Raw genomic sequence first — 25442 nt, forward strand, 5'->3', positions numbered from 1 at the left:
GATGTTTTAATGCTATTACATTTTCTATAAATAGAATATCTTTGAATGTTTAGTATTTTTTTTAAAAAAAATATACATATATGCTGTGTAGAGGTTAAGGTTTTTATTTATACAAATATTTTGTAATTAATATCATATTCTTTACCTTTAGAAAAAAAAAAGAAGCTATGCAACAAAGTTTAGTTCACTTGATTAGACAAAATAGTTTTTATGATGATGATAAATGTTCAGAAAAAAAAATCCATCTAGATGATGAGAAAAGTAAAGAAAACATTTCCATTCTTCAAGGTTCCAAGCGTTGCAGAAAGTTAATAGTAAAATTTTCTCCTGCATTTGTTTTATTAGGGACTCCTGAAAATGAAATGCAAGTAATCAGTAAGTTAACGTTATATGCATATATAAAATTATATATATATATATATATATATATATATATATATATATATATATATATATATATATATATATATATATATATATATATATTGTTTTGTTTTGTTTTGTTTTTTTTTTACAGAGAATTATCACTTAAGGTATAAGTTTGTAAAAACAGAATGCAAGTTGGTGAGAAGTATACTTTTGGCACATGGATTCAAGGAGGTTTTTTTTCTTTTATATTTATGTATATTAAGGAGAAATATTGTTACATGCTATATATATCAACAAAAATCTAAATTATATATGTTTGAAATATCATATCAAATATGATTAAAAAACTTAATATTACTTGTACTCAGGAGTCCATTTTGATAACTTTCTGTTTGAGTTCCAAAAATGAAGTCTAGTTGTCATTTTAGTCATTGAATCTAATATACTACCACCATCATGCTTAAAAGTAGCCTTTAAACATGGTTTGATAAATTCTGTCACTTCTCTGTCTAACAAATTGCCACTGACTGTTTCTGAATAATTGAAATTTGGATTCATTGGCTTACAGGACTTTTTCCCAAATATTGTTTTGCTAATTTTGGTGATCCTTTGCATAATTTAGTCTGTTACTTTTATTTCGTTTATACAAAGTGTTTTTCAAATAGCAACACAGCTTTGAGTCCAGATATTATCAAAGATTTCTAACTGTGGAAGAATGACCTGTTGCCCTTTTAGGTCTTGAGCTAGATCTGCACTGACTTTTAAAATGGCAAACAGAAGTAACTTTTAAAAAATTTTTATCATGTCTACTTAGCTTTCAGTGTTGACCAGAAATTTTTTATTCCACAGCATCACCAGTTTCAGTAAACTTTTATATTACTTTTTTGACAGTGTTTCAAGAACATTTAACACCTTTGGCTATTTTGAATTGATAATCTTATTGGTATAAAACAATACTTCTATTTTTATTTGATAAAAAAAAATTCTTAGCATTTCACTTAGTTTAATTGTTTTTTTTCAATAAAAGTAAGAACCAAGTTTAAGTTATTCAACAACAAAAGGAAATGTTCTACAATTGTCTAAAAATCTTAGAAACTATTTACTCATTAAGCCGATAAATGAATTCTTACACTTACTGTATATATTCAATACTCTTAGATAAAAACACAAAAACTATACTAAATTTCTCACTAATAAGTGGCAAAAAAGGTAAAAATCAAAAGTTAGATTCATTTTTCTCATAAAATCAATATGAAGATGTTTACTTTTTTAGCATAATTTGCAATCTACTGCATCTAAAATATAACTAAAAAAGTATTTTTCAAAAATGAGGTTAAATGTCCAGGAGAGAAAATCTTTGAGAAATAAGTGTTCAGAAAATGTCAAATATGTCAAAAATTCCCTTCAAAAGTTCTCATATAGGTAGCAATTTCAAATGCAGATATATGACTCCACTTACTCTTAAGACCAGGTCATGTTCCATCTAATCTAAGCTATATATTGAGGAATACTTAATGAAAAGATTTCTCCTATTTCTTCATAAGCATTATCCTGAAAATTCATTACATATTTTGGCCTGATTTAGTAAATGTCCATTACTCAAATGCCACTGCATGGTTGGATGAAAACTTGAACTATGCTGCCAAGGAGATCAACCCACCAAATGTTCTACAAACAAGGCTAATTGAAAATTTTTGGGGTTGTTTAGTACAAAATGTTTAGGAGAAAGGCTGAGAAACAAAAACAACTTATCAGTTGGTCAAAAAAAAAATCAAAACAAAATTGAAAGAAATTAAGTTAGAATATGTAGTAGATCATGGTGTTTTTCATTATTTAAAAGAAATAAAAACTTATAAATGAATAAATATTTTACAGAGCGCAAAAAACTGTTTGTTTTTTCATTCCTTAGTTTTTGAGATTTAATTTAAAATTTTGTCTCTTAACTTTTTTGCCACCTGTTAGATTGAAATTGAAATTTTGTTTATAGTATGCTTATTTTGTTGTATTGATAAAAAATTCTATTTTGCATACATACACAAACACATGCACACACACACATACACACACACACACACACACACACACACACACACACACACACACACACACACACACACACACACACACACACACATATATATGTATGTATATATACACATATATCTTTGGGTAGCACTATGGGATAAAATGATAAAAATTGATCACAAAAATCAAAAATCACAATTTTTTAATTTTCAATTTAGATATGATTTTTTATTAACTAGTTATTATAGAAATTTGTAGCTAAATGAACTTTGAAAATATCTCTCACAGTATTGATATTGTAGGTTATCGAAATTGATATTTATTAATTAAAAAAAAAAAAATGAAAATTTCTGATATTACTTGCAAAAAATTTGCGCAAACAAATAGAAGCTTTTCCCACAACACATATTTAATAGTTACAAATGTGATTCTTAGCAATTGATTGCAACTGATCAGATCTATATTTCTCCATGTATAAAACATTTTAAGAAATATCCAGAGATATGGAATTTGGGGTTATTACCATATTTTTGGCTTTACAAGACCCGCATTCTTTATAGTATCAAAAAGTATAAATTATTTTGGTATCAAATGAAAGGTGAATACTCCGGGTTTCAAAAAGGTTAAGGTTATATACCTCTCAAAATCCCCGTTTGAGAGTTATAGAATTTCAAACAGAATGATGGAACTTCACAAAAACCTCAATTTGAGGGGGGTGTAAACTTTATAAAGTCATTAAAGATGATTAAAAAGAGATTATTGAATCTAATTTAAAATTTGTCAATGAATATAAATAAAGTTTAAGTTAAAAAAAAAAATAACAAATTTGACTCATTACCCTCATTTTTTGGGCTGGACGGCTAACGCTTTGGGGTTTTTGTTGTTTCCAGTCTCCAATCACCACAATTTTTTGTGTAGCATCCTCATTCCTTATATATATGAACATACTTAAATATGGAGTTTTCTTCATGTTTCAAAGTTGCTTAGCTCAAACATCAAAAAAGTTGTCTACGGCCTTGCTAATACATACATGTGATCGTCTTTATAATTTGCATTAAATATTATTTCTGAAAGCTTACATGCACAAAATATTTATTTAAGTATAACTCCTTTTTAAGTAAAATTAAGTCATTATGCATTTAGGGTAGAATTCTTGGTAATGTTTGCATATGTAGTCATGCGCATAGTAAAGGTTAATTAGTATGAGTAAGCAGTAAATTATCTTATGACATTTATTATCACTTAAGTTCATCTAAACCAATTTTATTAAAGGATCATTTAATTAATTTTTATTGCGCATTTCATAAAAGTCATTAATGATGTACGAAAATAGTGAAAATACAGCAGCAATCAGTTTGTTGAAATTTGAGTATGGAAAATTGTTATTTAAAGAAAATTTTGAAATCAGTTTTTCAAAATGCATTACAAAGATTAAATCATTTTACAATAAAAAATTAACTGAAAGTGGATTTACTGCATTAAAAGAAGATTTGAATAATCTTAAAAGTAATTTCTCACGATATTGGAGATTAAGGAATTATGATTCTACAAATCTAATGCGCCATCATCCCACTTACTTTGTACAATTTGTGATCTCTCCTGAGTTTTTTGTTCAACAATGCCAAACATCACCATTAAGAAAAAGAGGACGACCATTAAAATCATTAAAAGAATTGTGCGAAAGGAGGCAAAATCAGGTGGCAACTCAAATAGCCGAAGATTCTGAAGACTGCATTTTTGTATTATTAAAAGCTGTTCAAACAGCATCACATAGAAAAGGATATAAATTCCTGAAACAATTGATTAAGATAGTCATCGATAAAATTGATAATGAAGAGGAGCTCCTTAGTAAAATCAGTACACAGAAACCAAGTAAGATGACGCCAGATAAGGCATTAAATCTTCTTATTGATAATTCATAATTGAAAAATACATACCAAAATTAACGAGTTGAAACGAAAAGTAGAAATGCCAACATCTTTCCAACATATTTTGAAGGCTCTAAAGCAAAGAAGAAATGTCGTCCAGATGAAATCCAATCATCTGATGTGAAAGCGTCAACTTCAATAAAATCACAACCTTGTCACACAATTTCGAGGATTGTACTATAAAAGAAGATCAAACTGTGAATTATATGAAGAAGGTAAATAAAAGTGACGCTGAAATGATCTTCGCAAACAGTGCTGATGGAACAACTGGTCAAATTGAATATCACCAGGCATCATCATCTGGTTCAGTAATAGATGAACATTCATTATTTACAGTTACCATGACACCATTACAGCTAAGAAGTAAGTTAGATGGAGAAATTTTATGGAAAAATCCTACTCCTCAATCTTTTCGATTTGTGCGCTCCCTGTCTCTGGAATTTACTAAAGAAACAATGGAACATGTTAAGGTAACCTTCCAACAAATTGAAGAGGACATCAAAAACTTGGCTCCATATCAAACAAATACTGGAGAAGAGTTTCAAGTTAATATATCATCTTTGTTCTTTCTGACTTTAATTGATGGGAAAATATTTTACTTGACAATAAATCTTCCCAAAGCTGCCCCATTTGTAAATCAACACCAAAGCATTTTAACAACTTGCTAAACTTTAATAATGATCAATTTAAGCCAAAAGGTGATTCGTCCCTTATTTACGGTTGCCAGTCTTTGCATGCTACCATCAACACTCTCAATTACTTGCCTAATTTATCATACAGAAAAAAGTTAAAATTATGGCAAGTTAAAGGTGAGGAAAATAAAAAAGCTTTAGCTGAAGAGAAGGACAGAGTTCGACATAAACTAGAGGACTTCTTTAAGATCAAAATTGATAGACCATGTCAAGGCGGACAGGGAAATACAACAACTGGTAATTTATGTTGGAGACTTTTCAGTTAAACTCATGATCTCACTAAAATTTTAGAACTAGATGATGAACTTGTATCAAATTTAAACACCATTCTTGCTGCCCTTAATTGACACAAACATTTGGACTTTGAAAGTATAAATGGTTCAACATGCCTGCCTCTCTTCATAAAATTCTTTGTCATTCAAAAAACATTATTATGACACTACCATTATCACCTAGATTTTTTGGTGAAGAGGGAGCTGAATCTTGTAATAAGTGTTATAGGCAGAATCAAAGATATCATTCTTGAAAGTGTTCTTGTAAAAGCAATTTGCTCGATGTATTTAATCGAGCATTAGATTCATCGGACCCTATAGTGTCTTCAGCAAAACTGGATGTGAGAATGAAAAGGATTAAACATCAGATATCAGAAGCTGTCAAAAATTTCCTATTATTTAAAAATTATGAACAAGAAGCTGATTGGGACACTACAACTGAGGAATCAAATTTCACGGATGTAAATGAAGGTTCTCTTATTGACTATTTTGAAGACATAGACTTAGATATTTAGCAGTAAATTTTGCATGTTTATTAATTATTAAATAACTGCAATATCTACCTACTTATAATATCTTATAATAAAATTCTTAATGCTATAATAAAAAACCCAAACTATTTTTCATTTACTTCTTATTGAGAACATATAAAAAAATTGAACATTAGATGGAGTTATGCAGAAAGGAACCAACCCACAAAATCCTTTGTCAGGACTAAGTCCAATCTTCAAATCTCCAATTTTGCAAATATTCTGATGAAAACCAATATGGGGTTTATGTAATGACATTTACAGGCATAAACAAACAAAATATTTATCACAAATATTTTTGTGCAAAATTTGTATACTTTTGTCCCATAGTGGATGGGTCAAGTTGTAATAAATGTCTGGTTTTGGTAATGAGACACAGTTAAAAAGTTGTTACATGACCAATGTTTTTTAAAAAAAATTCAATTTAATTCATTTTAATTGAATGTTGATACTTGTCAACTTTTATTCATAAAAAAGTGTTGTTGTTACATAACCATAAGAATGTAATACATAGCTTTCTTGCCCAACAGAATCATACCATGTCAAGATTTATATCCATAGACTTTTGAACTGGATGCTAAACATCTTTAATTGTCCATTCAAGAGGAGGCAGTTTTACTTGTCAGTTGTCCCCATCAATCATGGCAAAGAAAATTTCATCAGAGATGTTCAGCTGAATTCATTTTTATCAAAAATCTAAACAGTATTAGGTTGCACTCTCTGTATTGATGAGATTTTAATTTAAACTACTTGCCTGCAAACATCCAAATTCTCATCACAAATACCAGCTATCAATACATGTTCAGAATGAGCAAAATAACTTTTTCTGCAAAACTAGAAACACAATATCTTGATCTTCCTTATTTAGTTGTTGACACTGCTTCATAAGTAATTTGTTCATGTGTATTGACAGATCAGCGATTGTAGTGGTTCTCCTAGCTGTTCTTCAATTTTCTCAATGTATCAGTTTTTGAGATGATTGAAATTTATTTTCAATCATTTCAAAAACTGACACATTGATAATCTTTTTTCTAATGGGTATTTATCATGGTCACATATAAGTTTGATAAGTCTCTTCACTTGAACCACAATGCTGCTGACATTATTTGATGGAGCACTTGCTTTATCATAGATCTTTTTTACTTGGTTAGCAATAACCTTTGCTCAATCATGTGCTCTAGATAAATGTTTTCATCATGTAGGTGGAAAAATAACACTTAAAAATATCTAAACAGGTAGGGATTTGATTTGTGGGTAGATCAACTAAATTTGTAGATAAATCAGGCAATGATGTAACTGTTGTAAAATAGCATCATTTTGAACTGACAGTAAAATTCAATTTAAAGTTGGCATCAAATGTATGTATGTATGTATGTATGTATGTATGTATGTATGTATGTATGTATGTATGTATGTATGTATGTATGTATGTATGTATGTATGTATGTATGTATGTATGTATGTATGTATGTATTGTTTTTGCTAGAGCCATCCAAAAAATAGCCATTTTAATCTGATGTGGACTGGTTCACATCCTAAACCCTTCACATTGCATGCATTAACAAAATACCAAAAAGTTAATCATTTTCCAAGGTATTTAATTGTTTATTGAATATTTTCTTAAAATTTTGTATTTTCCTAATATTTTCTTAAAATTTTTTTCTGAAAAAGTTATGTAGTTCTTTTCCATAGTTTTTTGTATTTCTCATTCATTTCATTTGCACTGTATTTATAAAAGTATTTTTTTTTTCAAACAAAAAATTTTGTGACTAATGCTATGAGCAGGCAAAAATATTTATGGTTGATAAGTACATCAACATAGGTTAGCAAAATGATGCCAACCTAGACTGATATTTAATTTGGCATTGTTGATTTTGCTGATTATTAAAATCAGCATAATTAAGTTTGCTTTAGATCAACAATTGTTTTTTAAAGTCATATACAGTATCCTTCAAAATTAATATTTGGTCAGCATGCATTCACTAGAGTCTCAATTATTCTGAAAATAGTTGAATGATTTTAGAAGCATCACTTATATAAAAATAATTTTGTTAAATATTAAGAATCATAAATTTTTATTTAAAACTAAAAAATAATTTCAAACAAAAATTTATTTATTCCTGTGGACATCCAACAAAATTTTGGACTTTTGCTTTGGTAGCCCCCATAAGTTTGTACACAGCATTACAATCATAACTATTTGATACTTTTTTGCATAAAATTTTTGAATCTTTAATGTTTCTGCTAAGTTTTTATTTTTTTAAATTTTTCATTAAATGATTTCCCAGGACTTTTCAATAACTCTCAACTCTGGGCAGTTTGGAGGTCACCTGATTTATATTTGATCTATCTTTTTTGAGAGAAATTGTCTGTACATAATTTTTTCTCCAACAGCTCTTTTGTTCTTTTTAAAACTAATTTTAACTTAATGGAAAAGTTAAAATATTTTTTTTGAAGCCACATCATGTTTTAAGTAAAATCAAAATTCACCAATAAAACTACTGATAAAAAGGACATTTTATTTCAAATTTATTTTGTTTACATGCTTTCTAATAGCAATTCAATTTTATAGATCAAAATTAGTAATGCAATTTCTTATTTTTATGTTATGTTCATTTAATTAAAACAAATATGAAGAAATTCACACATATATTTTTTAATAATCTTGGTCCAAAATTCAATTATTCATTGAAATTACTTAATTCTTGATGACTTAAAGACTCATATTGTCCCAGGCTTCTGTAAATCTCCTTTTGAGGTTATCTTTATTTTTTGGAGGAATTTTTTGAATGGATTGGTCAAAAGATGTTTATTAGGATTCAATTTTGGGAGAATAAGGTGACCACTCAAGCCTGTTTATCTTATTTTTCTTATTATAGTATTTAATGATCTCTGCAATATATTTTGAATTATTATTTGGAATTAAGGTATATTTGAGGTTTCTTTGCATGATCCTAAGATATACTTCCTTTGTGATGGTTCCATTGATAAACTCAAAGTCATCAGCCCCAGACCATAATTCTTCCACCACTGCGTTTTTCTATAGAGATTAAATTTTTTATTTTAGATCATCTTACTTTCTTCATACTTCCTGATGGCTGTCAGATCTGAAAATATTGAATTTTGACTCCTCTGACCATAGGAAACTTCCCCAAAAGCATTCTGGGTTGTCAAATATGGTCCTTACAAACTTCAACCATTTTTTCTAACTATTCTTGTTGATGTATTGCTTCTTGAAAGCGTTATAGTTCTTTTAGTACTCTTAAAATTAGTATGTAAAAAAAATTTTTTAAGTGCTCTTAAAATTGTAGACAAACTATTGTAGATAAAAATTGCAGACTGCTAATTAAATTTTATTTTCAAGTTCTGTTTGAATTTTTTGTGCACTTAATGAGCAATGTTTATTTTCTTTAATATTTGCCTTCTTCATGATTCTTAAAAATCTTTTTGTGACCTTATTGTGGGAGATACTCCAATATCCCAGTTTTCTTTGACTTTTCTATGATGCTCTTAACTGTGGCCATGAGAAGTTTTAATTTTTTTTGATAGCCTTGGACAATCAAATCAAGAATTGTTAAAGGCATGTTAAAGACATGTGTTAAAACCAGTAAATGCATACTGGCTGAATGATTAATTTTGAAGGATATTGTATTTTTAAGACGCTACATGTATTTAAACTTTATTTTCTTGTTTGTAATTAGTTGTAATTTTTCAAATACTCTAATTTCTTCTTATTTCCTCAGGTCAAATGAACTTACAAGAAAAGACAAGCTGTGTAAAAATATTCAAAGAATGCAGCATTCTAAAGTATAAACATTGAATTTATGTCTCATTTTTCATTTCTTTTGTATTTTTTGTTTGTTAAAACTTTACTTTACCACTGTCTTTTAGGGGTACCGGCACTTCAACTTTATCCCTCAAAGCTTTATTCTTCCTACTGAACTTAATGAGTTTTATAGTATGCTTGTTTTCTTTTTTGAGTTTGTTACAAATCAGAGGTGAGAGCACAAGTTTTTGATTTTTATACATTTTGTTGGTAGTTCCTTCTCTGACATTTTGTGTTATGTTGCTCTCTCTCTCTCTCTCTCTCTCTATATATATATATATATATATATATATATATATATATATATATATATATATATATATATATATATATATATATATATATATATATATATATATATATACATATATATATATATATATATATATATATATATATATATATATATATACATATATATATATATATATTACAAATAGGAAGTATATTTGCATTTCCCAGCTGAACTCTCAACTGCTGCAATGTGGAAGATGTATAACAAAAAGTGTGATAGTCAATTAAAAGTTACCAAATGGTTTTTTACTAATATATTCAATACAGAGTATAATCTAGGTTTTGGGACCCCTAGAGTTGACACCTGCTCTGCATGTTCTGAACTTAAAACTTGAATCAAAAATACAAAAGATCTCCAAGCCAGAGAAAAAATAGTTTTAAACTTAAACATCCATTGCCAAAGAGCTGATGCTTATTTTGACAAGCTGAGGGAAGAAAGTGATGACCTTGTTACCCTCTCATTTGATTGTGAGAAGAACCAAGTCTTACCTAAACTATCAGATCAAGCTGCATATTATAGGAGGCAGCTCAACTTTTATAATTTTACAATTGTAAAAGGGAGCTCTCATAATACACTTAACAAAGAAAATATTGATTCTCACTATTGGATAGAGGGGGAGCAATGTAAGGGATCAAATGAAATTGCATCTGCTCTTTATTTTTCTCTGAATAATTTAAGCATGTCTAGCAACATAAAAAGAGTCAGATTGTGCTGTGATGGATGCCCTGGGCAAAATAAGAATACAGTAATGATTGGTATGATCAGTTATTGGCTCCACAATAAAGCTCATCCTCATATTCAAACAGTGGAACTGGATTTCCCAGTGACAGGTCACTCCTTTATCCCACCAGATAGGGTGTTTGGCACCATTGAAAAGGTCAATAAGAAGGAGATCATTGTTAGCCCCAAAGAGTATGTGGAGGTCATTGAAAAACATTCTGCAGTTTTCCACTTAGGAGAAGATTATGAAATTTTTGATTGGAAAAGTTATTTGAAAACAGTTCTAAAAAATAATGTTTCTTGGCATTTCAAAATAGCTAGTTGTAAAAGAATCATTATGTTAAAAAGACCAACAATTATTGAGGTGAGAGGTGAACCTTTTTATACAGTAGAAGTTAATGCTTTTAAATCATTGACCAAGAAAGGTAAAAATTTTAATTCAATTAATTTACCAATCATTCATTCACAAATTAAATTTTACCCAAAGAAAATAAAGGATGTAGAAAAGTTATTGAACTCTCATTATGGTGTTGATTGGAGACAAGATCAAAATCTTGAGTTTTACAATAAAATCATACCTAATGAGGAAATAGATGGCATTGACTCTGATCAGGACAGTGAATCAGAAGAAAATAATGAGCTGTGCTGTGGTGAAGATGGATCATCTGATGTTGATGATGCTGATGTTAGGATTTAGTAATTTAAATTTTGTGAATTTGAAACTATTTTATTGTAAAGAATTTCTTATTATGACATTGACTTGCCTTTTTAAAGTGTTTTTTAAGGTGCATATAAAAAAAAGAAAGCTATAGAATTTTTGTCTTGCTAATTATTACATAAGTAAATTTAATCTTTTAAATGTTGTTCACACATGTATTTGTGGCCTATACATGTCTAGCAGAAATTTTATGTACACCATAAATTTATTTAATAACACCATATTGCAAGAACCATAATAAATTTCTCATTAAAAATTTTTTCCGTGTTTTGTTGCTTCTACTATAAAACCCAGGTAGCTAAACTTATATGACATGTGATGCAGGTATTTCTTCAATTTTTATGACCACTAATAATTAGTTACGTTATTGCATTTTAATAGAAATTTAATGCATGGCAAAAATTATTTCGAAATATATTTAACTTTTTAAAAAACATTAGCAGGCTATCCTGCTAAAAAAAGGGGGGAGAGAGTTTTCTAAAATTGTCCATAGATGGCGTAAATATACTGAAAAGCGTGTGAAATTGCGGTGGACTTTAAATAACCATTGATTCCAAAGAAATTAATCACAAAACAATTAAAATTTTATTAAAATGTGCAGTGGCTGAATCAAAACCGGCTCTTTTTTGAAAAAATGCCCTTTAATTAAATATTTCTATTCAATGATTATCACAATTACTGATATTCACATAGAAAACCCTTCATTAGTGACTAAATATGAGGTGTATATGTTTTTTTAAATTTTTTTATTTGCACAAAAAAAAAAGTGTATCCTGTAAAATTTGCTTTAGTGCAAAGGGCCGGTTTTGAAGCTGACGGTCTCGTATATATATATATATATATACTTCTATGAAGAATATTTGCATATACGCAATAAATATATATATACATAAATATTATATAAAAAAAAGATTATAATTGCTTTAATAGCTTAAATCATAAGTGGAAAATCTGCATGGAAGTTTGAATTATACTTCTATTTGCAGTATCTTATAATTCTTTAACTTTTTATTTGTTTATTATTATGATTTAGACTCATTTTTTCTTAACATGTACCCTGTGGTAATGATCTTTATAATAGGTATGTTAATTACCATTATATTATTTTGCAGATGCATTTTCTAAAGATCATGGACCCTGGATTGTAAAACCATGTGCATCATCAAGAGGGCGAGGGATATTCTTAATTAACAATGTCAGTTAATAACTTATTTTATTCTGCAAAAATTATATTTATAATAATATTGTTTTTTTTTCATCAGTGCACAAAATTTGGTATTAAAATTTTTATTCCAGAGTAATGACATACCATTAGGAGACAATGTCATGGTGTGCAAATACATCAGTAATCCTTTGCTGATTAATGGTGAGGTTTCAAATTTTTGCTGATTAATAGTGATTTGTAACAGTTTTAACAGGTTGAACAAACTCAAATAGGTCTAATTTGATGAAAATTAGAAATTACTTAGTTAGAAATTTTTTATTTTGTTATTGAAAGATGGTGGTTTGAGGTTGCAGTAATAGTTAAGAGGTGGTTTGAAAATAATTCAGAAATGGTTTATTACCAAATAGCTTTATCTAATTAGAGTTGCTGATATTTTTTTAAAAAAGTAATTTAACTAGGCTTTACTTTTTAATGGATCAAGTACTCTCTAAAAATGTTTGTACCATATTTACTTAATTATTTCTACTGAATTATTTATTATTTTAACTTAAGGTTTTAAGTTTGATTGTCGACTATATGTAGCTGTGACATCCTATGATCCTTTACGCATATACTTGTTTGAAGATGGACTGACAAGGTTTTTTTTTTTTTTTTGTTGCTAAATTTATAAAAGTTCACTCTAAAAACTTACAAAAATTAAACTATTTTATCTTAATTACTATCACTAGTCTGTCCTATGTATAAATCAAAATTTTTTTCTTTTTGTTTTTTTTTGATATTTTGATTTCTTTTCAATATCTTTTACTTATTTTATAATTGTTTTTTTTTTCTTAAGATTTTCTACAGTTAAGTATGATAAAAGTGAAAGGTATTTACACAATCAAATGATGCATCTTACCAATTATAGCATTAATAAAACAAGCAGAAAATTTGTCAGGTAGGCAACTTTGGTAAAAAAGAGTGATCATACTTAAGTGTTTTAATGCTTTTTGAAATGGTCAAACACTTTTCTTTAAAAACTCTTTTTAAATTTTTTTGAGGTAGTGTAACTTTTTTGTTTGAATATAAGATTAACTGTGTCTAGGTACTTTTAATTTCGTCATAATTTTAAGTTTTCATTAAATTTTTTTTAAATTAGATGTGAAGATCCTGAAATTGAGGATTATGGAAGTAAATGGAGTTTTAGTGGAATGTTGCGGTTTTTAAAGCGCCAAGATGTAGACACTAAAGGTAAAATGAGCAAAAACTTAGATTTATATGTATATTGTGGAAACAAAGGTTGATATTGCAGAAATACAAAGATGTGATAAATAAATCATCATTTAGTTTATTTAAAAGAAGACCAAGAAACTTTTCTTGAACACATCATTCCTCTACCTGAGCTTCACATTATGATGGGAGTTGTGGATAATCATTGTACCTTACTTTTATGTGTTTGGCCAGCTTTTCAAAACTAGTTGAAAAAACATTACATACTAATGAGAGGGCACCATGGTGTAGGTTTAGATGGAATCAATTCTAAAAGATTTATGTTCCATTACATTAGAAGTTTATTGTTTTAATAAATACTAATTTTGACGTTTTACTTTTAAATATTATCAAATATTACTCTTCCATTTTTTAATATTAGCTCTGATGGCTCGTATTGAAGACTTAGTAATAAAAACTATTATATCCACTGAAATGGTGATTGCAACAGCTTGTAAAATGTTTGTGCCTTATAGAGGAAACTGTTTTGGTAGGTTTTTGAATAGGAAGATTTTACTATAGACTTTTTCTCTATCTACTAAAGACTGTCAGTGATTAAATCAGTAATCATTTTTGACAAAAGTTAAATTAATTGTTTTTTTAAAAATGTATTCTTCCACTTTTTTTAAATTTTTGCTTTATATATTATTGTTTATTGTTACCAAAAGGTTAGCCTAGTTTTTAAAAAAGCAATTACAAATTTACTGTATTTTTCATAGAGTTATTTGGCTTTGATGTATTGATTGATGAAAGTTTAAAGCCATGGCTTTTAGAAGTAAACCTTTCACCATCTTTGGCTTGGTAAAAATTTTTTGTATTTTCTATTTTATTATTAACTTTTGAAAGTTAACTTGATGAACTTTGAAAATTTCAAAAAAGAATTTGACACTAAAATGTAGTCCTAAATTTTTTTGGCTGTTTAAATGAATTTTTTTCTATTTACAGTGAATCCCCACTGGATTTAAAAATAAAAGCTAATTTGATAACAGACTTGTTTAACCTTGCAGGTACAAAATGTTCTGGAAAAACTCTGATAATTTTAATTTTTGTTTATTTCAAAGTTATTTGCTAATTTTATGTTTTTTATTAATTTTAGGTTTTATTGCAGTAGATACTACTTTTAAAAATTCACTTCAGTCAGAAAATCAAAATAATGAGGTAAAAATAAAAAACCAAACTTTTTATATCTTATTTTCTTTTATTGCAGCTAAAGTCTTTTATGCTGATTAGTAATTTTTATAGTTGCGCTCAACTGATTTTGCAGCAGCCGAATTAAAATCATTGACAAACAAAGCACTTAATAAGATCAATGATGGTTTGAAGATAGACGAGCGTCAGCTGCTACATGAAGCAAATGAAGAGTACAAACGGAGAGGAGGATTTATTCGAATATATCCTTCTCCTGAATCCTGGGAACTTTATGGGTGAGGAAATCTCTAAGTATCGCTTTTTAATAAAAATGATTATTAACTGAAGTTTTCAAAGTAATAGAAAGAATTCCAATTTTTTTTCTAACAATTTTATTCTAACTATACCAATTTGGCAAGTATACTAAAATTTTGATTTCTTTAATAAAGTTACAATAGTATTCACTTTAGATATCTGCATGAGCATCAAACACCTTACAATCGGATTATACATTCTCAATTATTCCCAGAACTGTATGTGTTTTTTATGTTTTATTATTAGACTTATATCTACAAATATTTAGTGGTCATTACTTTAACTATAAATCTAACAAGTGGTTAATGCTGTTTTCATTACTTATGGTTCCAACTTTGAATTTAGCTGGCATTTTTCTCAAAGACCACATTCTGCATCATATATTGCTCATACAAGGTTCTTGTTGGTTTTTACAATTTTTTTTTTGCTTTGAATTTTTGTGTTTTTTGTTTCATGTACAAAATAGTTTCTTTTTTTTTTAAGCATTTTGTTTCCTCGCAATTTATCTGCTCAAGCTAATACCCATCTCACTTCCAGCAACAAAGTAAAGTAATTTCTCTATATGATCTTTTTCTTTCAATATACTGCAGTGTAAAAGTCAAGTCTTTAAGTTGTTTAGAAGGGGAAAGGGTTAGAAGGGGGAACATTTGATTTTTCAATAAAACTTTTAAAATCAAAACTACAAGAATTTAGTACATATGCTTAAATCCCTTATACACTCAGTTAATTTATACTACAATATTTTTTATTTTTTTCATAAAATATATTCTTTTCTTATGTTAATACGACAACTTTGTTTACTTTTATTTTCTACTGTTTTTATTCAATTCTCTTACAACTTTTATACAGAAACAAAAAAATCTCGAGGGCGTAATTATGTACAAAAATAGCGTATGACTTGACTAATAACTTACATCAATTAACTTTAATGACAAGAATTTTATAAACGTAATAATAAAGTTTTATAACGATCAGCTATTATCACATCACCCCAAGAACTAAAGTTCTTAAGTAACATAGTCATTTAAATATGTCGGCTTTCTCCTTTCTCTGGTTGATCGTCTGATCGCTGGTAATAAATTATCAACAATTTTCTCTGCCACCAGCTTCCTCCTCAGCATAAACAACTTTTTCTTCGGTTTCTTCCTCTCGTGCAGCAAAAATGTCTAAATCTTCAAAATCACTTTCATCGCTGTCGATCTCTTCACTGATAATAGTTTCTCTTGAAGCGTTTGAAACATTTGAGGCAGGAGCTATTCTCACATCTCACACATGTCTTGGTACACCATCAATTTCAATATTTGTGTTTGTGAGTATGTCAGTTACAGTACCAATTTTCCAAACTGAAGTGCACTTTGCATCAGCAGGGCGAATGTAAACTTTTTCTCCAATTTTATAAGTTTCCATAACTCATTGTGATCTTTCCTGAGTTTCAGTGTTTTTCTCCTCTTAAATTGGTAGACACCAGACGTACATATTTTTCTGAGAAGCAGGTGCAGATTTCTCATTTGTTCCCACCGTTGGTGTTGCATTGTACCAAAATACCGCTAGTAACGGACATATTTGTGCCCTCGCAGCTGTTCGTTTTACTGTGCGGTGGTTACGCTCCACTATCCCATTCCCTGAAGGTCTATATGCACATCTATACTTCTTTTTTACACACCATTTTTCACATATGTTTGAAAATTCCTTGGATTTAAACACCGCTCCATTATCCATCAACAGTTCTTGCGGTGGGCCATGCTCCCTAAATACGGATTCCAATTGACTTACTACACTTTTGGTATCTTCGCACGGCAACTTTCTCCAAACTGCAAACCGACTTGGTCCACAGTCAATCATTGTTAAATATGGCGACCCTTTATAGTGAGTCACATCACAAGCAATTCTATACCATGTGTCTGGTACATCTAGCACTCCATTTTCCCATTTTACTGGTGCTGGATCAATTGAATTACATTGGCAACAATTGCGAACACATTCTTCAACGTCTTTTCTTAATACGTGCGGAAGTCTTCGTTGCACTGTAAACATTATCCGATTAACGCCAAAATGATGCTTTGAGTGACAATCACAAATTTCTTCAGCAATATTTACCCCACCTAGTTCTTTAGTATTTCTTTGTGAAAGTTCATTTATCCAAATTTTTGGAACTCTTGTCAACACGTCAGCTTTGTTTTTGGAGGACGGAACCCATTTCAATGTGATGTTTATATTATATTCTTTTATTAAGTCTTGCAATAGAGAAAGTCTCCTTTTAATAAACATTTCTGATAATCCATTTGATCGAACCCTATGACTTTCAGTCAGCATACTTTTTAACCATCCATGAACTGTTACTGAATCAGTCAATACTGACAAATTCTTTATATGCCACTTAGCAGCTAGGTTTATCCCACGCACCACAGCATCTAATTCAGCAATATTAATATGCATGACATCATTTATACTTCGAAGCCAGGCTGCATCCTCAATTATTACGCCATTGTATTCTATAGCAACCCCCATTGCCATGCTGCTTGCATCACACCACAATGTCGCTCCATTTTGAATTCCTTCAGCATTCCATTTTCCTCTCACAGAATCACTAACTTCCAATCGGCGCAATATTTCAATCAACCATGACTGAGCTTGATCTCCGATTAGATCATCCCAAGCATCTCCTTGACTATGTCATTTTATAAAACTGCAGGCAATTCTGAGCCAACCTCCAACAGGATAGTGACCTAATAAGTGTCCACATATCGAAAAAAGTTTCCGTCGTGTTACTTTTTCAGTTTTGATATCTTGTGACTTTGGAATGGTGTTTCCTCTTTTCCAACAAAGCTCCTTTTTTCCATTTCTAAATAGTTGCAAACCCAACACTCGTGCAGTATCACATTGCTCTGGCTCTTTGGTTACCAATCCATAACGCAGCAAATGATTTCCGACCTTTTCAACTGATGTTTTTTCCAAATTAATAATTATATCGTCAATGTAGTGGTCAGTTGCTTCACTAATAGCTGCATCTAGATTCTACACGCTGCCTAAGATCGAAGACATTATTTTTGGAGCAGAATTTAACCCAAAACCAAGACGTGTAAGATAGTATTTTTCTTCTTTGTAGATTACCCTCTGATGCTCCCACAAACTCGGATCGATGTGTACTTGCATATAGGCGCATCTAAGATCAAGTGTTGCAAATTTGTCACCAAGAGTTCTTCATTTTTTAACTTTTTCATCACATGCATCACTTGTGGCATTATGCAAATTAACGTACTGATTCAATTCGCGAAAGTCCAGAACAGGTCGTACCTTTCCTTTATTTTCCTGCTCAACAGCCAATAACGGGACAATCCCTTCTGTACTTTTTTCTTCTTTGTTGCATAGTTTCAACCAGCCATTTTTCACCCATAAGTCCATCTCATTATTAAATTGAGGTATCAACTGGGGTTTTACCTTGTACTGCGCGACAGAATTTCTCAGTTGTGGTTGACCTTGTTTCCATTTATATATAGCAGTCCACTTTGTACCATCAAAGTAAGCATCAAAATCCTTGTCACTTATACCAACACTTTGTTTCTCTGTATAAATTGAAAAAAACCAAATTCAATTTTTCCATCGTACAAGTGCACTCCTCCACAGCGATTAATTACATCCATACCAATAATAGCATCAATACCGTTGACAACACTTTTTAGAATCATTACTAATGTTTTGAGCTTTTTTCCTTCAACAATTAATGTTACTGTAGCTTCTCCCTCTGTTTTCACAGCTTCTCCATTAACAGCCAACACCATTATGTCATGTCTTCTAATAGGAACACCAGCTTTCCGAGCTATGTTGTTTGAATTAATAGTTCAGGTACATCCGCTGTCAACCAGTGCTTTCCCTGCAAAGGTGTTCATCTGCACAGTGCATATTGGAAGCGCCGTTAGTTGTTTAGGGAAACAGCTGGCGCTGGCGATTCCCCATTTGAGTTTCCCTAATGCAACACACAAAATCTTGCAATGTGTCCAGATTTTCCACATCTGAAACATTTTATCCCATCACTGACAATTTGTTTCTTCGAAAAACAGATTCGAGCAATATGTCCAGGCTTGCCACAGTTGTAGCAGATAACATCAGTAGCGGATGGTTTCTTAACATTTTTATGGAACTCAGAGATGGTTGTTGAAACATACTCTTCTTTTGTTTTTTCCGTCATAAGTACTCTTGCATGGTTTAATGCATCCTGTATACTGATCCCAAATATTTTCACTTGTGCTTGTAGCTGCTTTGAAATTTCACCCAGCAATCCAGTTATGAACGCTCTTAGAAATAATTCTTCGCTTTCAATATTGGCCAAATTCATAAGTTGACGCAAACTGGCCAAATACACATCGACAGATTCACCGTCAATCCATCTCCGATCTCTGAACTGCTCGTTAGCTTGGAAACCATCAACTGCAAATGCATCTAGTAGGGCTTTTTCAATGTCCTTAGCGGAAGTTTTTTGGCTCTCCCCAAGTTGCTCATATAATGCGAATGCACTGCCTTCAAGAAACAGCAGAATGATCAATGAAAGATCACCCAACTTTTGTAGCTCTCCCACCAGTTTGATCTTTTTCAACCACACTACAACATCTCCAAATCCATCAAATTTTCCAATCATTTTTGCCATGGATGCCATACTGCCGAAATAGCTTGTTAATACGACAACTTTGTTTACTTTTATTTTCTACTGTTTTTATTCAATTCTCTTACAACTTTTATACAGAAACAAAAAAATCTTGAGGGCGTAATTATGTACAAAAATAGCGTATGACTTGACTAATAACTTACATCAATTAACTTTAATGACAAGAATTTTATCAGCTATTATCACATCTTAGTTGCTTAACATTCAATCAATTTATTTTAAATCAGTTTTCAGCAAGATCGCAGAAGCATTCATTCCATTATCGATATTTACAATATGAAAGAAAACTTGCATCATGGGTAAGTTTAACAAAAAATAAAATTTGGGCTGTGTTACTTGTTGTTACTTTAACTTATTTTAGCAATATATATATATATATATATATATATATATATATATATATATATATATATATATATATATATATATATATATATATATATATATATATATATATATATATATATATATATATACAAACACACATTTTAGTGTTCTTTCAAAAGTATAAACTGTGGTGTTGTTGATGGTAAGTTTTTAAAGTTTTGTTTTAAAAAAGTTTTCATTAGTTATTTTCCATAATAGTTCTCTGATAAAAAGAAAAGGAAACTCTATTAAGTGCATAATGATTTTTTATTTGTAAATTCTTTATAGTTTAATCGATATTTTATATTTGTAGCTTATAATTAATTTTATAATATTTATGTTTTATAACTGAAAGTTGATACTTAAACTTTGCATTAACATTTTAGCTCCCACACCAAAACCTTCTTTAGCTCAAGGTGAGTTAAACGTTGAGACAAGCTGTGAGGCTCCCATAAAAGGTTGTGGTTCTTTAACTATTTCTGAGGTAATAAAGCATGGGAATTGTTTAAGGTAAATAAATTTACAAAAAAAAATACAAATATTTATTTCTTGAATTTTGGCTTTTTTACATAACTTTTTGTGTTTTAATAATTTCGTTTGAATTATATAGATTGCTTCAAGCTAGAAAAGCTTTTGCAGTATACCTTGAAAAAGTTTATCATCGCTTGCAACAAGAAAATGAGTAATAAGAATTTTTGTGATGATTATTTAATAAACTTGGTTTCTTTGGTATATTTCTCAATTTATCATCTATATAATATTTATCTTGATTTAAATTGTCCAGGTTAGCTGCAGAAAAAGAAGTTGAACTCAAGAAACAAGAGAAACAAATTGTGTGAAGTTTTACATAAACTTATATTTTATCACTCTCATACAACTTTTGCTTCTTACAGCAATTTTAGCCTTTTGACACTATATTCATTTTTATGCACACATTTAAATAATTGTGATAGATGCTTTCTTATGCATAAATTTGTTCAGGATTCTATTGAAAGGTTCTTACAGAAAGCAGCTGCAAATTTGAATAACCCAATAATACATCCTTTTAATCACAATCCTGAGGATACAAATCTTATAGAAAGGTTAAATTACATTAAAATTTGTTGATTTAACATAATATTTTCTTGTTTTTAAATGTGAAATAAAGTTTGTAATAATTTTTTTTTTTTATTTTAGAAAAAGGAATTTAATTAATAAATTGAAAATATTCGTTCAAGCATATTTAAAGGTAGATAAATTACTGAAGATTGTTTTATATCTGTATGACATACTATTATTACAATTAATGTACATTTAATATCCTATAAGTATTCGCTCTTAATGCAATTAGGCATGAGTGCTTATAATCCAGAAAAAGTTTAGTATAATCCATTCTAAGTTAAATCAGTTTAGTATAATCATTTCTGAGTTAAATCAGTTTAGTATAAATATTTCTGAGTTAAATGTAAAAAAGAGTAATATTTCTAATGAGAAAATGATAAATAAATGTTTGCTAAATGTTTTATTTTTATTTTCAATTCTGTTCAGGAATCTGAGTTATTCAATGAATCCGAAGATTTACTGAATGGTGATAATCAGCTTATTTCTAAAGAAGTGTTTGAAACATTTTTAAAAGGTTCTAGGTAATAGTTTAACAAATCTGCTTTGTTTTGATTTTTTTGAAATTTCTTTTTGGTTTTCTAACTAAATCCTAATATATGCTCTCCTAAAATGTAAATGAATTTAAACTTTGTTAATAAAAAAAGGTTTATTATGCAAATCAAACTTAAAGAGAACAATAATCAAGTTAAATAAAACATCCTTTTTGGTCTGAACCTACTCTTTTTAAATACATATAAACAACTTATATAAATAAGTTTATATGTATCTAATATTTGTGTAAAAATATATAAGTCTACAGTGTGTCCAGAAAGTTTATATGAGGATAAATATTTTATGATATTGGTCTAGTTTTTTCATGACAAATTTTCAAAACAAAAGATTTTTTAACCATTAGTAAGTTTTAACTAACAAAATAAAAAAATTTTGCTATCCAATTTCATAAATTTATATATACAAAAATAAAAGAGCGAGATATCACTATTGAATTGGTTTCACTAAAACTGTTAATTAAATTTAAACAAATTGAATTTACTCAAAAATACTTTATAAAAAAATAATAGATTAATATTTAAAGTAGCTACCTTTTGCTTTTATAAATAATTGGATGCAACCAGGCATGGATTCAATCTATCTCATGCAATAATCCTTTGCCAATTCTGCCAAAATCTCTGCTAACTGTTGTTTAAGATTTTTAATTGAAGTTATTTTATATTTGGCAAGTTTTCCATCAATCAAGCTCCATGTTCAATAGGATTTAAATCAGGTAACTGAGCACACCAAGGAATAACTTTACAGCCTTTCTCATTGAAGCGGTCTTAAATTGAATGTGCAGTATGAAGTGTGGAGCCATCCTGCTAAAATATCCAGTTTTTGCTTCCATAAAACAATGTTGCTGATGCTTTAAACTTTTTTCTAGAGTATCTTTGTAGTTATATTGATTGATTCTTCTGGTATATATTTTGCTGAGACCCGAACTTTTGTTAGAAATTCATCCCCATATTCCAGCCAAACTTCCACCTCCTTGTAACTTTGGTATAACATAGCAAGATGAATACTTCTTATGCTTTAGATTTAGTACCTTAAAATTAGTCTCATTGCTAAAAATTACTCAAGGCCATTCTTCAACAGACCAGATTCTTTCTCAGCACAATTTTAATCATTTTAGTCTGTCTTTTACAATCAAAAGTGGTTTTTTAATGGCGATATATGATTCTACGCTTTTGTTGAGTAACACTTTTCTCCATGTTTCCTTGTCAGTTGTGACATTCTTTAGGAGGCATTGAATTCTCTGGTTAAATTACAAATGCTTATCCTAGGATTTGATCGAACCCTGCGAAAAATGACGTTTTTATCTCTTTTAGTAAACTTTAAAGGCTTACCAGACCTTGGAGAATCTTTGATAGTCTCAGTTTCTTTAAACTTTGTTAATGTATTTCAAACGCACCCCTATGAAACAATAACTAATTTTGCTATACCAGTCATAGATTGGTTTCTTTGAACCAACAACTTGCTATTTAACGCTCTCACAGATTTTTTTTTTTTAATTTTTTATATTTGGCATTGATTATTTTTAAAATTTATTAAATACTTCATGAAGAACTTTTTGGTAAGGTATTAATTTATAAACAAATATTATCATTTTCAGAGGAAGCGGAAGTCGGATAGATTTAATAAATCAAAGATAACACAATTCGTTAAAACTTAGTGGCCATTTATTCTCAGAAAAAAATTTTAATTAGTTGATTAATTATCAATAGAGGAAAAGAAAGCGCAGCACATGCACAAAAAGGTGCCAATGAATAAAGGAGCTCCTACCCTAGTTAATAAAAAAAAGATCTAAAAAAAAATCTTTTGGTTTGACAATTTTATCATCAAAAAAAATTACACCGGGAACATAAAAAGTTTTTCCTAGTATAAAATTTCTGGACACACTGTATAGTATATCTAATTTTTATTCAATATATTTTTGTATATGTGTAATGCATGTAAAACATTTCAACATATGTTACCAATAAGTTTTAATCTTAAATTGATTTTTAAATACAGTGAGTGTGATCTTGAAATTCTTCTCATGAACTTTACTCGGCGCAATAAATCTACTGGATTGTTTTTCGGCGTCAGTTCCGAAAAAAAAGAAATAAAGTACTCTTTTTACTTTATCCTTTTAATTTCTGGTGTTTAAATTATTATTTACGGTTTTTACTTTTTGAGAACTTAAAATATATTTTCGGTCTATGGTAGCACGCCTAATAAGAATGAAGAACTAGTTTCAAATGGAAGTGATAATACTAAAATGATGACAAATGGTGGCCAAATGATACCTTGCTCTACAAACTTAAAGATAAACGACAGCAATAATGTATCTCAAAACAATTCAAGTTTGAAGAACGTTGATGGAGAAATTTGTAAACTTCGATTTAACCAGTGCGCAGATCAAAATATTTCTGAAACGCATCACAAACGACTATCTTCTGCTAACGCATTACATCGTAATTTACTAAAAAACACGTCAAGTTTTGAAAAACAACGAATCCGCAATGCTATTTGTGTATATACAGGAACTAATGCCATGGTTAAAGTACATGACTATCGAGGTTTGTAAAAGTTTTGAAAGAAAAAAAGTTACTCATCGACTTTTTTTACTACTGTTTAAGTTTTCTTACATATAACAAGAACTTTTTTTAAAATAGATACTACCATGTCAAGATCGCAACCAAATTTCCGAAATTTATACACGTCCCAAGTAAAACGAATACACTCTTTTAAAAATATGACGGATTTTTCAAATAATGAATGTCAAGAAGAAAATTCTCTTCCGCATTCCGAGCTTAAATGCGAAGGAGACTTCACTTACGATGGCTTCAATAATGTTGTAGAAAAAAGGGAAATATTAGACAAACTGCGGAGCAAAAATCATCTCGAGAGAGAAAACAAACATACTGCAACGAAAGACTGTTTTCATTTGCAATGCTCTGCATCTGTGTTACCAGATACCTCAGTTGATAATACTGTTTGGTTTAACGAACCCAAACCCCCAGATAGAAAAAAATCTGAAAATAAGACAAAGTTTTCACGAAAGATGAGGTTTGTTTCTCCTTAACCTATTGGCTACTACATGTTATTATTTTTATTTTTATGCAGAGCATGCTTTATATATCTGCGTTCCAGAATAAACGACATTTCCACTTCTTTTCGTTTGTGGATTTTTTTTTTCAAAATTGTACATCTTTCAAATCGTATACAACACTTCACTAGATCCAATTCTGAATACGTATAAATATAGCTAGAAATAATGAACATAAAACTTTAAACTGCTTTTCTGCATAAAAATAAAAACGGAACATGGTGTCCTTTACCTCCAGACAGTAGATATCTTTTTTTAAAGGTTTTCTTATTAACATGATAGCATATCTTTATGATTTTCTTTTCTCGCTAGGATATATGGCCGAAGAGAGATTTCCTTTAAATCCGTCTAGAAATCTCTGAGCTAAGTTTATGTATAATAAATTGGAGCGTGAACTTGAGAACGAAATAAAGAACGAAATAAATGTATTATATATATATAATCAAGTCGATTTCTTTT

The 25442-nt window shown here is 29.4% G+C and overlaps 1 protein-coding gene across 3 annotated transcripts; it reads left to right on the top strand.

Moving 5' to 3' along the window:
• The first annotated feature begins 149 nt into the window (after positions 1-149).
• LOC145183482 (tubulin polyglutamylase TTLL5-like) lies at positions 150-25442 on the top strand. Of its 3 annotated transcripts, none has more exons than XM_090075878.1 (30): positions 150-375; positions 534-600; positions 7303-7409; positions 9560-9623; positions 9708-9774; positions 12488-12570; positions 12672-12741; positions 13093-13177; positions 13376-13477; positions 13679-13770; positions 14171-14278; positions 14508-14589; positions 14734-14795; positions 14885-14946; positions 15031-15212; positions 15387-15449; positions 15577-15627; positions 15715-15775; positions 20119-20190; positions 20384-20420; positions 20644-20767; positions 20868-20939; positions 21042-21090; positions 21239-21339; positions 21434-21485; positions 21785-21879; positions 23906-24001; positions 24101-24453; positions 24550-24943; positions 25296-25442. In XM_090075878.1, the coding sequence occupies exons 3-30, from the start codon at positions 7333-7335 to the stop codon at positions 25333-25335; spliced, it is 2796 nt and encodes a 931-aa protein (XP_089932004.1). In that variant the 5' UTR covers positions 150-375; positions 534-600; positions 7303-7332; the 3' UTR covers positions 25336-25442. The 3 variants fall into 3 exon arrangements, with proteins under 3 accessions (XP_089932004.1, XP_089932003.1, XP_089932005.1); XM_090075877.1 differs by having other exon boundaries at positions 153-375; positions 518-600; XM_090075879.1 differs by lacking the exons at positions 150-375; positions 534-600; positions 7303-7409; positions 9560-9623; positions 9708-9774 and adding an exon at positions 11314-11342.

The sequence above is a fragment of the Hydra viridissima genome, unplaced genomic scaffold, assembly GCF_058129835.1.
Source record: "Hydra viridissima isolate aposymbiotic clone 2 unplaced genomic scaffold, HvirCarnegie_v1 scaffold_63, whole genome shotgun sequence".
In the NCBI taxonomy this organism is placed as follows: Eukaryota; Metazoa; Cnidaria; class Hydrozoa; order Anthoathecata; family Hydridae; genus Hydra; species Hydra viridissima.

What these genes read in the sequence shown, in the direction of transcription:
- LOC145183482 (XM_090075877.1), top strand. Translation starts at nt 168, where the DNA reads ATGCAACAAAGTTTAGTTCACTTGATTAGACAAAATAGTTTTTATGAT. An exon ending in TGAACTTAATGAGTTTTATA is followed by an intron (nt 9,775 to 12,487) that starts GTATGCTTGTTT and finishes ATTATTTTGCAG; the next exon opens with ATGCATTTTCTAAAGATCAT. An exon ending in GAATCCTGGGAACTTTATGG is followed by an intron (nt 15,213 to 15,386) that starts GTGAGGAAATCT and finishes TATTCACTTTAG; the next exon opens with ATATCTGCATGAGCATCAAA.